The sequence below is a fragment of the Columba livia genome (assembly GCF_036013475.1).
Source record: "Columba livia isolate bColLiv1 breed racing homer chromosome W unlocalized genomic scaffold, bColLiv1.pat.W.v2 SUPER_W_unloc_5, whole genome shotgun sequence".
In the NCBI taxonomy this organism is placed as follows: Eukaryota; Metazoa; Chordata; class Aves; order Columbiformes; family Columbidae; genus Columba; species Columba livia.
In genome coordinates this window covers 1,540,777-1,552,944 of record NW_027043000.1, presented here as the reverse complement: position 1 = coordinate 1,552,944, position 12,168 = coordinate 1,540,777, and the positions used below count along the sequence as shown (strand labels likewise).

The 12,168-nt window shown below is 42.9% G+C and overlaps 1 protein-coding gene across 5 annotated transcripts in view; it reads right to left on the bottom strand.

Annotated features, from left to right (window-relative positions):
* The window catches only part of LOC135577516 (uncharacterized), a 51,949-nt gene extending 50,125 nt beyond the window's left edge, over positions 1 to 1,824 (bottom strand). For all 5 annotated transcript variants that reach the window (XM_065047650.1, XM_065047651.1, XM_065047653.1 and 2 more), the window contains exons 1-2: positions 1,462 to 1,824; positions 14 to 80 (exon numbers count right to left, since the gene is read on the bottom strand). In XM_065047650.1, coding sequence (XP_064903722.1) covers positions 14 to 80; positions 1,462 to 1,533 — 139 coding nt within the window. In that variant the 5' untranslated portion in view covers positions 1,534 to 1,824. The remainder of the gene's footprint in view (positions 1 to 13; positions 81 to 1,461) is intronic.
* Positions 1,825 to 12,168: the final 10,344 nt, after the last annotated feature.

Below are 12,168 nucleotides of genomic sequence, written 5' to 3'. Positions count from 1 at the left end.
ACGAAGTTCTTACCGTCAGGCGTACTGTAAGCGAGAGTTTCCATGGAGATAAGTAAATCATCTTCAAAAGGATGATTATACTAAATAAAAAGGACCATTAAAGATTAGAATAAATGCTTGCAGTGGTGTTTTTAACATGCATTTTAAGTATTGTTTTTACACAATTTTGTTTTGACCAAAACATGAAATTATCCACATGCTGCTCTATTGGCTGAAGTTAGCAATCTCAAAACTTTAATTCCTAGAAAAAACACACATATTTTAAGCATATGTATGAGTTGTTCAATCTCAAGGCATAAGCCAGTTGCTGACAAAATGAGGCTTCAGCGAGTTCTCAAAAATGGTTAAGTTACTTAATTACAGAGCTTCTAAACTCCCTCTGTCGTAACTGGAAGCAGCCACTTACCAGAGACCTACAGGTCATGACATATGAAAATGTCATCCAGTCTAATGCGAGATGAGGAAAACATTCTAGAAACAGAGTCTTGTGGCTTTTTTTTAAGTTGTTGGAAACCATTGCTGAGGTACTAACAGGCTAACTCCTGTTCTTACCTCTGCTGTCAGAGTGGTTCCAAAGAATGTTTATTGATATGGTAATAGGTGCTTTGTATGTAAATATGGCCTTATATATAAATATATATATATATAGCCTTATGCTAGCACCTAGACATTAACACAAACCATTTATCTGAACTGCAAAGCTGACATCCCTGAATAAATACGTGCATCTCTGGATGGAGGTGTATGGTTCTCACATCTTTAGCAGAAAATAGCTCTGAAGTAAGGAGGATTTGTGGAGGGAGTTTCACTTCTGTCTGTAATTTTTTTGAAAATACCTCATCTAATGCTAGCTAAAATGGATTAAGGGCACTACAAAGACAACTCGGACTTATAAGTTCAAAAAAAAAAACTGGCAATCCCTGATGCAAGTGTTACTCACGCCAAAGTTCAGCACAAACTGCGAAGCTGCGTGAGGCCCCGGGTGACTGCTGCTTTCAGCAGCCAGGAAAAACGGGAGCTTGTGACACCAGAAGTAACTAATTGACAAAGAGAGTTCAGTGCCAGTTACTGCAAATCAGCACACGGAAAGAAAAATGAACGTGTCGGCACTAACAGAGCAGGACTTAAGAGGTGGCCAGGGAGGATCGGAGTGGAGAGCCCGGCCACCGCGCCAGGCGAGGCGGGCAGGGAGGGCCGCGCTGCCCGGCAGCCTGCCAGAGGCGGACAGAGGGACGCACAAGGGCGGCCAGGCCCCGCCGCACACCATTTCGGCAAAAGGGACCATAAAAGCGCACGGCGCTCCTCAGACAGGCAGGGGCGAGGCCGGGCGGCAGCAGCCTGAAGGTCGCGCCGCTGACAGAGCGTCCCCGCCAAGCCCGCCTCAGGACGGCGACGGAAACAAAAAGCCGCTGCCAACGGCTCCCGCCATCCAACGTCCGCGGCGTCGCGCGCGGCCCTCACCCTCTCCAAGATGCTGTTGATGGTGGCCATGAAGCGGGCGTTGCTCCGACGCAGGGACTCCTCCAGGGACATGGCGCACGGGCTGGGCTCCTCCGCGGCGCTGCGGGAATGACAGCGGCCGCTCCGCACACGCACGTTTGCTCACCTCAACCCCAACCCGACTTCCACCGCCGTCAGACACTCCCACCCCGCCCCACGCCAATTCAAATTGCGCACCGACTCGCCCCCTCCGCCTCTATCCCGCCTCTGACTGGGTCTCGCACAGGCATCACAACCCATCCGAATACGCGGCCAGGAGCGCTTCTTATTCTGATTCTAGAGCTCCTATTGGCCACGGGGTCAGGCGCAGGCGCAGCCCGCCGAACTCTGTGCTTGGGTTGGGGGGCGGTGGCGGCCCCGGCCTTGTGGCTGTTTCCCGACCGCTGGCTCCTCCTGTCGGGTGGGTCCTGGAGCCGTGGCCCGCCTGCGGGCTGTAGCCGCTGCTTAGTGGTCGTGGGCCGTGTGGGGTTGGGTGCTCTGAGGAGAGCTCTGCCAGCGGGAACGCTGCTGGGGTGAACGTGGCGGCCCAGGGGCCCCGCGGGTGGCCGCTGTGAAAGCGGGTGCCGAGACCAGGAAATTCTGCTTTCCCTGCAAGGTGGTGCCCTGCCATTGGCAAAAGGCCAATATTTAAAAAAGAAGACCATGAGCCACTTCATGTAAAACTGTTTGTTTGTTTGTTTGTTTGTTTTGACTTTGTTTTGTTTTTTGTTTGTTTGTTTTAAGCAAGGCTTAGCCGGGGCTCCCTGGATCTGCAGGCTGTACTGCCCCCCAGCTGGGGAGCGGTATGGACCGGGCAATCACAGAATCACAGAATGTCCTGTGATCCACAAGGATCATAGAGTGCAATTCCTATTGAAATAAATAACTTACGCTTTTTCTATGGATAAAAAAACCCCATTTAATCCAATTCCTTGTATTCCTTAAACACGTGTTCATTAGAGCATAAGCAAAACAGCGCTGGGTGCACGGGGGATTCGCTCCGCCCAACACGCACACCTTTAAACAATAAGAAGTGTGCTTAAATACAGTAAGGTATTACATATTCATAATGACCCCAGGAACGCCTATACATATTCATAACCTTTCCCCGCTTCTGATTAAAATGAGTCTCAGATAACCATTTTCATAGACCCTCCCCTGTTGCGCCTGCGCAGTGCCACTTGGTGAATTTGAGGAGGGGTCTTTGGGGGTCTTTGGATGAAGGCTCCTTCAGCTTCATCACAGTGAACTTTTTACCTTTGGCTCATTATGTTAAATTGACTGGGACCCAAGCTGCCAAGTTGAATGAAACCAGACTGGCGCCCCCTTTTGCTGTAAATCTTCGTTATCTTGTCTCCTCAAGTTTACAGCTAGGTGCAGTAAAACTTCTTATCTTGGCATTCGATGGGGTTCTGTTCTTCTTAACATAAAGCTCTAAACTAAGCATTTATTGTGTGACTAAGCCTTAAAGTGTTAGCTCGTTAGTAGGCACCCATTATAAGTTTAGTTAACCCTTCAAATGTTAGTTCCCTCTGTCAATATAACTTCATAAGCAAGTTTCATAACTTTTTACATAGAACTTAACCACCTTTTTCCAGGTTCAGAGCCCGTGCCTCATTTGGTTATATCTGTAAATATTAAACATCTTAGCATGAATCACAACTGCATTTTTCACACTGTCCCTGCATATGACGACCCCACAGTTCACACCATGTGTCTGAGGGCCTTGCCCAGTCTCTTCTTGAACACTGTCAGGCTTGGGGCCATGACACCTCCCTGGGGAGCCTGTTCCAGTGCTCCACCACCCTCTGGGGGAAGAACATTTTCCTAATGTCCAACTTAAACCTCCCCTGGCACATCTTCCTGCCATTCCCTCGGGTTCTGTCATTGGTCACCAGAGAGAAGAGATCAGCGCCTGCCCCTCCTCTTCCCCTTGTGAGGAAGCTGTAGCCCCATGAGGTCTCCTCTCAGTCTCCTCCAGGCTGAACAAACCAAGTGACTTTAGCCACTCCTCATACAGCTTCCCCTCCAAACCCTTCACAACTTTGCAGCCCTCTTCTGGACAGTCTCTAGTGGCTTAATATCAAACTGTGGCTCCCAGTGGGGAGCTCTGGGCAAAGCAATACAGAATGTAACCTTCCTGTTGTGTTCCGCAGAAATGGCCAGAGGAACAAGGGCTGGAAAACTGGACTCTAAGTGGCCACCACGACTCATGCCCTTTCTGGTTGTTCTCCATTGGGTCCTGGAGGGTTGCAGGCCTGAGGCCACTGAGGAGAAGGGCTGGAACTGGCACCACCGAAAGCATTACCAGTCTGCTGGCACTGGTATTTTTGATATCATCCCATTCCTCTCCCAATATTCCTAAACCAACCGTTTTCTATAAATAAAGATTTAATTTTTAAAAATTGCTATCAGTACATCAAGTTGCCTGGAACCTCCCATTCCAAAAACCTTTTCTATTTCACCAATATAAAGGCTTAGATGCATCTTTTCAGAATGGCATCTTCATAATGGCATCTTGTCTAAAGCTGACTTTTACTTATCTACTTACTTTTTATGTGTTCAGTTGTAATAAATGTTATTTTTTAAAATTACACAACTAAAGAAAAATACTTTTTCTCATCCATTTTTAAGCATTCTTACTATTATGTGGTTGTGAAATTTCCACAGTGTCGAGGTTTTGATTGCGGGGTGACAATAAAACTCCCCCCACTTCCCCCTTCAGCCCCTCCCTCTCCCCCTTCCCCCTGAGGCCTCAGTTCCCAGGGACAACTAGCAAGGTCCTCTCCTAATGTCAGCCATAAGGAAAAAGGGACGAGATCCTTGTGATCTCCCACTTTTATATGAAGTATTCACGTGAATGGGATGTTATACTCTGTTGGTCAGTTTCTGGTCACCTGTTTCTCGTTGCCCCTCTTGTGAGATGTACATCCATCCATCCTCATCCATGACCTCACATTCCATTGCTGTGTCTATCTGGCTATTTGGGAAAGCAGCTAATATGAAAGCTTTAGCTGACAGGCAAATTCACTAAAAGAGAAACTTGGTTTTTAACAAAATCAGGAGACACAGTTGACAAGTTTTGCATTAAGGCCTCACCCTGTTTTTAGCAGGTCTTACCCTTTTTCTGGTTCTGCATTAAGGACTTACTGTTTTTCAAGGTACGATTTTTCTGCCACCACTGCATGGGCCCCTGTGGTCAGTGGTTAAATCACATTTAAAAGAGTAGCAAAGTGTTGATTTCAGCTAGCAGGATGAGAAAAGACGAGTGTCTTAATACAAATCTTGATGAACTAGATCACACTCCTGCATTTGTCACTCTTCTCCCACTGGGATGAATGCAAGACAAATAATCTAAAAACCGGAACATCACTGAGGAGCACCTTATTTTCTTGATATCGACTTGGGAGGAGATTTGCAGAAGCTCTCAGCACTTTCTCTTGCTATTCACTTTAATGGAAGATAGACTTTGAATATATAAAAGCATATATAAACTTTCTACAACAACAAAAAAAAAAAAAGTAAATACCCTGATAAATCAGATTCTGTGTAGCTCAGATTGACTTGACAAAATTGGTGCACATGTAGTAGTTTGAATCAAGTCCCTGTAATCTTTCCCATGGGCAAAAGAGGAATACTAATACTACTTTTACTCCCCTGAATACTGGAAAAATGAATTCTGTGATACTTTCAACATGATCAAATATTGGGTAGGTCAGAATAGTAGTACTAAGTTTATAAGTAAACAAGTAATTCTGTACCTGTTCAGGGCAAAGTTTACATGATCTGTAATAAATAAAACTTGAGGTGCCACACTTAAAGAAGTATCAAAAGAAGTATTGGATAATGAACTATTCAGTTCTTTCAACAAAGTGTATCATAAAGTCACTTGTGGGAAAAAAAAAAAAGCATGATAAAGTCTCTGTTGTTTTGACTCTAGAGTTTAGGGTCATCATGGTGTTTGTTATAGTGGTTTGTGATCCCCTTTCAGTGCTTTGATAATTAAATATCAGAAGAAGAAGATGAGTTTTTTTTTTTCCTTCCATGTTGACCATTGCTCAGCAAGCTCTGCTTATAGGAGGTAGGGAGTCATTGCCTTTGCAGTGTTCTTGTAGAGTTTGTTGTTGTTGTTGTTCCCCTCTTTCCTTCACCTTCTCAGCTGTCTTTATCTTGACTCACAAGTTTTCTTGCATTTGTTCTTCCTGTTCTGTCCCCTTTCCCACGGGGGTGTGTATACTATATCCTGTATACTATTTAACTACCAATGTTCAACTATTTCCTCTAAGCGTTAGAAGCTCTCTTAAAGAGTGAGCTGTATTTTAAATCTGAAGTGTTTTGAAATCCTCCAGGATAGAAGCAGTTTGTCAAATATTTGTAATTTAAATAAAAAGATGAGGAAACATGCAAATTCTTCCCTTATTGTCCAGAACCATTAAAGTTATGTGCCAGAGGTATGCTGCCAGTGTAAAAAAATCCCCACATATTTCTATTTGGTACCAAAACAATTTTGTTTGGGGAGATAATTACAAAATGGGAACCAGTTAAACTGCTAAAATTCCACCTTGCTCCCCCTTAGGATGCATCCTTACACGTTAAAGTAATTGCTTATATTGTTATCTAGTAATTTTGAGACCAGAAAAGAACTTAAATTGTTAAACTCACCTTTGCATAAAAAAAAAAAAACACCAAAAAAAACCATTAAAACAAAAAAAAAACCACTGCCAAAAAAAACCCAAAAAAGAAAAACAAACAAACAAACAACCACCAAGCAAACAAACACCTAAATGCTATGATGTGAACTTGGTATTGTATGAGGTTGCATTTAAAAGCTGCTAGAATATGAACTGATTTGGATTTAGGAAAATGGAATAATGGATTGATGCTTAATATACTGTTTTTTGACAACTGTGAATCGTAAAAGGTAAATGGGGCTGAGGTGTGTGGCAACTCTTGAGCTGGTTGGAATTGTGTATGCAGTGTGTTTATGGTTGGAGTGAAATGGGAGAATAAAAAAGCAACATATCCCAGGCCTGTGCCTGAACATGGATTTTGGGCCTGTGTGAAGCTGCAAGATAAACTCAGCTCATTGCAATCGAGGAGTTTGCCAGAGCCTCCCACTTCGTACCAGCGATTACGCCAGCTGCGTGGCCTTGGCTACATCTGAACTGCAGCAAGAAGAGAAAGAAGAAAAAAAAATATGGAAAAACCTGTTTGCCTGCTGCTAAGTGGAGAAAGGGGGGCTTTACTCCCCCCGCTCTGTCTCTTTTCTTTTTTTTTTTTTCCTAGAGCATTGTCATCCATCCTGGTTGTGGCACCGTGTTGCTTCTCGACTTTGAATCAGGGGTTGTTGGTGTTGTTTCTTTTTGCTTCTGTCTTTTTTCCTAGGTTTTGACACATCTGGGGAGAGAGCTCATCATTTTACCTCCTTGCTGAGGTCGGTCTTTTCACACTGGTCAGCTTTTGGGGGTCAGAGTGCTCAGTGCTTCTCTGGGTCATACTGGTACTGATTTGGGTGTTGAGTGGAGCCAGGTTGGTTTTATGTGGAGTTCAAACTGATCCGTTTTCATGCTGGGCTGGAGATCCTGCCATCTCAGATGGGGGCAAGAGGTTGGTTTTATTCCCCCCTCCCCAGCGATGTTACTGCTAGGGAACTGTCATACTGCATGAAGGAGTCTGAGGGTTGAATTTTAAAGGCATTGCCAGTGGATCCATAGTTCTAATGAAGCTGGGAAATTAAACCAAATTTTTTTTTTTAATAGACTTATTCTGTGGTAACTAGTTGTAAGAGACTTCTCAGTAAATTCACCGTACTAGTTTTTGAGGCCATGGGAGAGAATGAAAGAAAGGCTGTTTTTTGGGACCAATAGCATGTCAAATTTGGAACAAAGTTTTGATACATGAATTCTTGTAGTTGCCAGAAAGTCCTATACCTCTCTTGGGTCAAGGTTTGTTAAGTAAATTGTAAGCTCAAATAATGCTTTCTGAGAATTCTGTTTAGTTGCATGGCCTACAAGAAGCTGCTTGGATGGTGCAGATCTGCTTGCTGCAAGTGAGAAATCTCCAAGGAAATTTCGAATGCTGTATTTCCACTAGTATTAACAGCCAATGTTTCGATAAAGCCAATACTGCACTGATAGATCTGAAACAGGACTTCGATCCGGTAAGGGAAAACAATATCCAATAAATATGGCAGCCAAAATGGAGTTAGAAATTTTGAGGAATAAATTTATGACAACCTTACAGGCTGACTGCATTCGACTGGACTTGCAGATTTGTCTATGAAAGAACCTGTGGCTATTGTGGGACAGTATGATGACATTGCTAGAAGACTGATATACTGACTGTTATGTATCAATTGTCACTCTGATCAAGAAAATGCAGGGAATGAATTTAAGTCTTAATAGGCCATGATCCTTTTGTCATATATGTAACATTTGTGAAATTTAATTCTGATTTTTTTATTTTATTTGTAATCTATGTCTTTGTAAATTGCACTAGCTGGTTTTCTTAACAGCACAGCTTTTGGCTGGAGAAGTAATGTTATCTGCAGTGACCTTGGCAGAGGAACTCTGCGGAGGAGCTGTAGCTTCAGCCTGTGAAGCTGCGATTGGGGGGGCAGTGGCTGCAGTGGCAGCTTTCTGTGTTTTGCTCTTTCTCGAGCGGCCAGGAGTGCTTTCTGCTAAAGCTTCCGAAGATGCACCGCAAATCTCAGGACAAAAAAGAGACGCAAACCTCCTGTTGAACGCCATTTCTCTTAACAGAAGCACAAACTGACACACATTCAGCAAACCAGATAACACCATCACAGCTCTATCAAAACTCCAAGGATATTCAAAACTCTCTAAAACATTTGCGAACTGTCCTAGCAAAAAAACAAAAGTATTGTTAGTCAGCCTTTCTAAAGATTCGCTCGACCAATTAGCAAACACAGAGCCATACTGCTCTTTAATCTCTCCTGGAGGCTTTTCAAGGTAAAGCAGAGGCAAGTAGAAATTCATTAGCAGCTGCAGTATAATGAAAAAAAACAGTGCCAAACCAAACAGTATCATCATGACCATTGTCCAGTTCCTTGTTGTTATATAATGAATAATTTGATTTAAAAAGAAGGCCCAACACAGATATGGTATCAGTGAGCACAATGTAGAAAATAACTGATACAGCTTATGCCATAACATCTTTAAATCAGTGTAATTCACTTTGCCTTAATACAACTAAATAATATCCAAAGCAAACAGACGTGCGAGTATCACAACTCTATGAGTTGGCACCGTGCCAAGAAACTTGAAAGGTACGTCAGAGCAGTAGAAAAGCCAAAAATCTTCAAATTTACCCCTTTCTCTTTGCCCCACGTTGGGCGCCAATTATCTGTCGAGGGTTAAGATTGCAGGGTGACAATAAAACCCTGGCAGGTGTATTGTTAACCCCCTCTTTCCCCCTCCACTTCCCCCTTTTTTGCCCCTCCCTCTCCCCCCTTCCCACTCAGGACAGGCGATTGGGAGGGAAAGAAGGACAGAGAGAAGAGAGTTGGAAAAATTAACAATGTTTTACTAATGCTACTAATAAGAATAGAGAAAATAATACAAAATATACAAAACCAATCTTGAAAGTCTCAGCAACTGCAGAGCCGTCAACCAAAGTCCTGGATTAGACTCTGCAGCCAACCGGAGCTGGATTCAGTCTCTCACTAGGCCTCAGTTCACAGGGACAACTAGCAAGGTCCTCTCCTAATGTCGGCCATAAGCAGAAGGGAAAAAGCAAAGGCAAAAGGGACGAGATCCTCGTGTTCTCCCACTTTTATATGAAGTATTCACGTGAATGGAATGTTATACACAGTTGGTCAGTTTCTTGGTCACCGGTTTCTCGTTGCCCCTCTCGTGAGATGTCCATCCATGCTTATCAATAAGTTTGCATTCCACTGCTAGGTTTACCAAAACATGTGTCTGGTTCTCCAGGAAAATGCAGTTAATATGAAGGCTTTAGCTGACAGGCAAAATTCACTGAAAGAGAATCTTGTTTTTAAGAAAATCAGGACACCTTTTTATATGCTTTAGGTGCATAGTGTGCCGAAACAATTGGTGGTTGCTTTGTATAGACGGTATTCCCCTAGAGGAATATGCAATCAATGTTATAATATAGAATTAGAAATTACAGGTTTGGCATTGAAATAAAAAGTCACATGAAAAAGAGATCCAACCCGACAGTCCTGACTGGTGGTGTATATACACCTACGAAATATAGCCTGAGCGGTTTTGCTCCTCACCCTTATGAACCAACCCCTCTAAAATACAAATAACAAGGGTGTGCCGTAGAACTACCGTAAAGAAAATACTGTGCCACTCTCCTATAGTCAAAGACTGTAATTGGGAAGCGTATAAACAAAGGCATGGAGAGCAAAAGCATTCAGGGTTTCCTGAAAAATATTCTTGCTGCCGAGAAGATGGTTTACCCCGTGGCTCGAAGCAACCGAGTCGACAGGCGAGGCGGAGGAATAAGAAACAGTGGAAACAAGAGCCTGAGTGGAACTATGCCAAAATATTGGCCGAGCTACCCCAATGTTAAGCGGCACACCCAAGCACTAAGTAAAAAGCAAAGAGGCATGAGCCAGAGTCAATGCAGCCCAATCTGGTACACCATGTTATTGTTGCTATTATTGCTGAGCTATGGAGAAACAGCACATAGACCGTATAAGTGGACTTTAATTCAAGCAGAGGAAAGTCGTGTGATTGAAGAAAATGTAACCGTAGGTGCATCCTCATTTAACGTAACCATTTGTGATTTATTAGGACATTTAGGTTCTGGGGAAGACTGGAATTTTGATCACTGCAAACCTCCACATAAAAGGGGAAGTGCAGTATCAACTTATTGGTGCCCTAGCTCCAATCCAGCAAAGGGATATTGCAACTATCCTAATCAATATTATTGTGCTTATTGGGGTTGTGAGACAATAGCCACAGCGTGGAGCATTGCCAATCCGGATAAATACCTCCAAGTCAACTGGTGGCCTAGAGATTGTCGACAATCTCTCCCATCGCTTTATGGTAGTTCTGACCCAGGGAATTGCAAAACATTAGAAATTACAGTCTTGCAACTGCAAGACCAGGGGTTGTCAATTGGCAAAACTTGGGGTGTAAGGATCTGGGAGACTAGGACTGATCAAGGGACACTTATAAAGATACAAAAAGAACCTGCCCCAGAAGGGAAATCCCAATCAATAGGCCCTAATGGGATAATAACGGGGAAATTAGAGATAAATAAAACTTCTAAGATACTTAATATAACAATGACAGATAGCTCTGATATAGATGCATTTACACAACCGGAAGAAGTAAACCCACTTTGGACTCTAATAAATGCGAGCTATCAGGTGATTAACAAAACACACCCAAATTTAACAGCAGAATGCTGGTTATGCTTAAACACCAAACCACCATATTTCGAAGCTATTGGACTAAGAAATATGCCAAAGCTCGCTAATGGATCAAATCCTGGGTCTTGTAGGTGGGAAAAAAATACTCAAGGAATATCGTTGCAACAAGTCCAGGGGCAAGGAATATGTATAGGTCAAATACCCCCTGGAAAACGGTATCTATGTATAAATGGCACCCTTAAAGCTAATAGGCCTGGTGATTGGGTAATACCCGCCAATAATTCTAAGTGGATATGTTAAAAAACCGGACTTACACCTTGTGTTTCTATGAATTATCTAAAAACCATGAAGGAATTTTGTATACAAGTGGTCGTAATCCCTAAAATTACTTATCACCCGAAAGAATATGAATATCTACTAGAAACTGTCTTTACACACTGATTAACTAAAAGGGAACAGATCACTGCTCTGACCTTAGGTATGATAATGGCCCTCAGTGTAGCAAGTCCAGGAAGAGGAATTGCCTCAATAGTCAACCAAAACCAAGAATTCGCAGCATTGAGAGTAGCTGTCGATGAGGATCTGCTAAGAATAGAGCAATCTATTACTGCACTAGAAAAATCAGTCAGATCCTTGTCAGAAGTGGTCTTGTAAAACCGGCGAGGATTAGATCTATTGTTCTTCAAAGAAGGAGGCCTTTGCACAGCTTTAAAGAAGGAATGCTGTGTATATGCAGACCACACAGGTCTAGTAAGAAACACCATGAATAAGCTACAAGAAAATATAGAAAAACGTAAAAGGGAATATGAATCTTGGCAGAGTTGGTACGAAACCTGGTTTAGACAATCACCTTGGCTTACAACCCTCCTCTCTACTATAGCAGGGCCATTGATTCTCTTAATGCTAGTGTTGATGTTTGGACCATGTATTTTTAATAAAGTAATAGATATTGTGAGAAGCAGGCTAGAAGCAGCACATTTATTATTAGTTAAAGGAAAGTATGAGCAGTTACCCAATCAAGATGATACTGAGTTATTTGTATTAAGTAGTCAAGAATTACAACGCTTTAATGAACAAAATAAGTAGAAAAAGAAAAGGCGGGAGTTGTAATAAACAATTCTAAGAGTTAGAGATGTTTGTTCATTAAAGCTTCTTAAAAGGGAACGCTCAGGGGTTATTGTGCAACACGGGAAGCCCCTGCCCTTTGTTATGCAATTGCCTTAAATGTTCGATCCTCTAAAGGTGGGGGGGCAGGGGTAGGTGAGAAGATAGGAGATTAACTGCCTGGCAACAGAGGATACATGCGCAGAAAGAACGAGTGA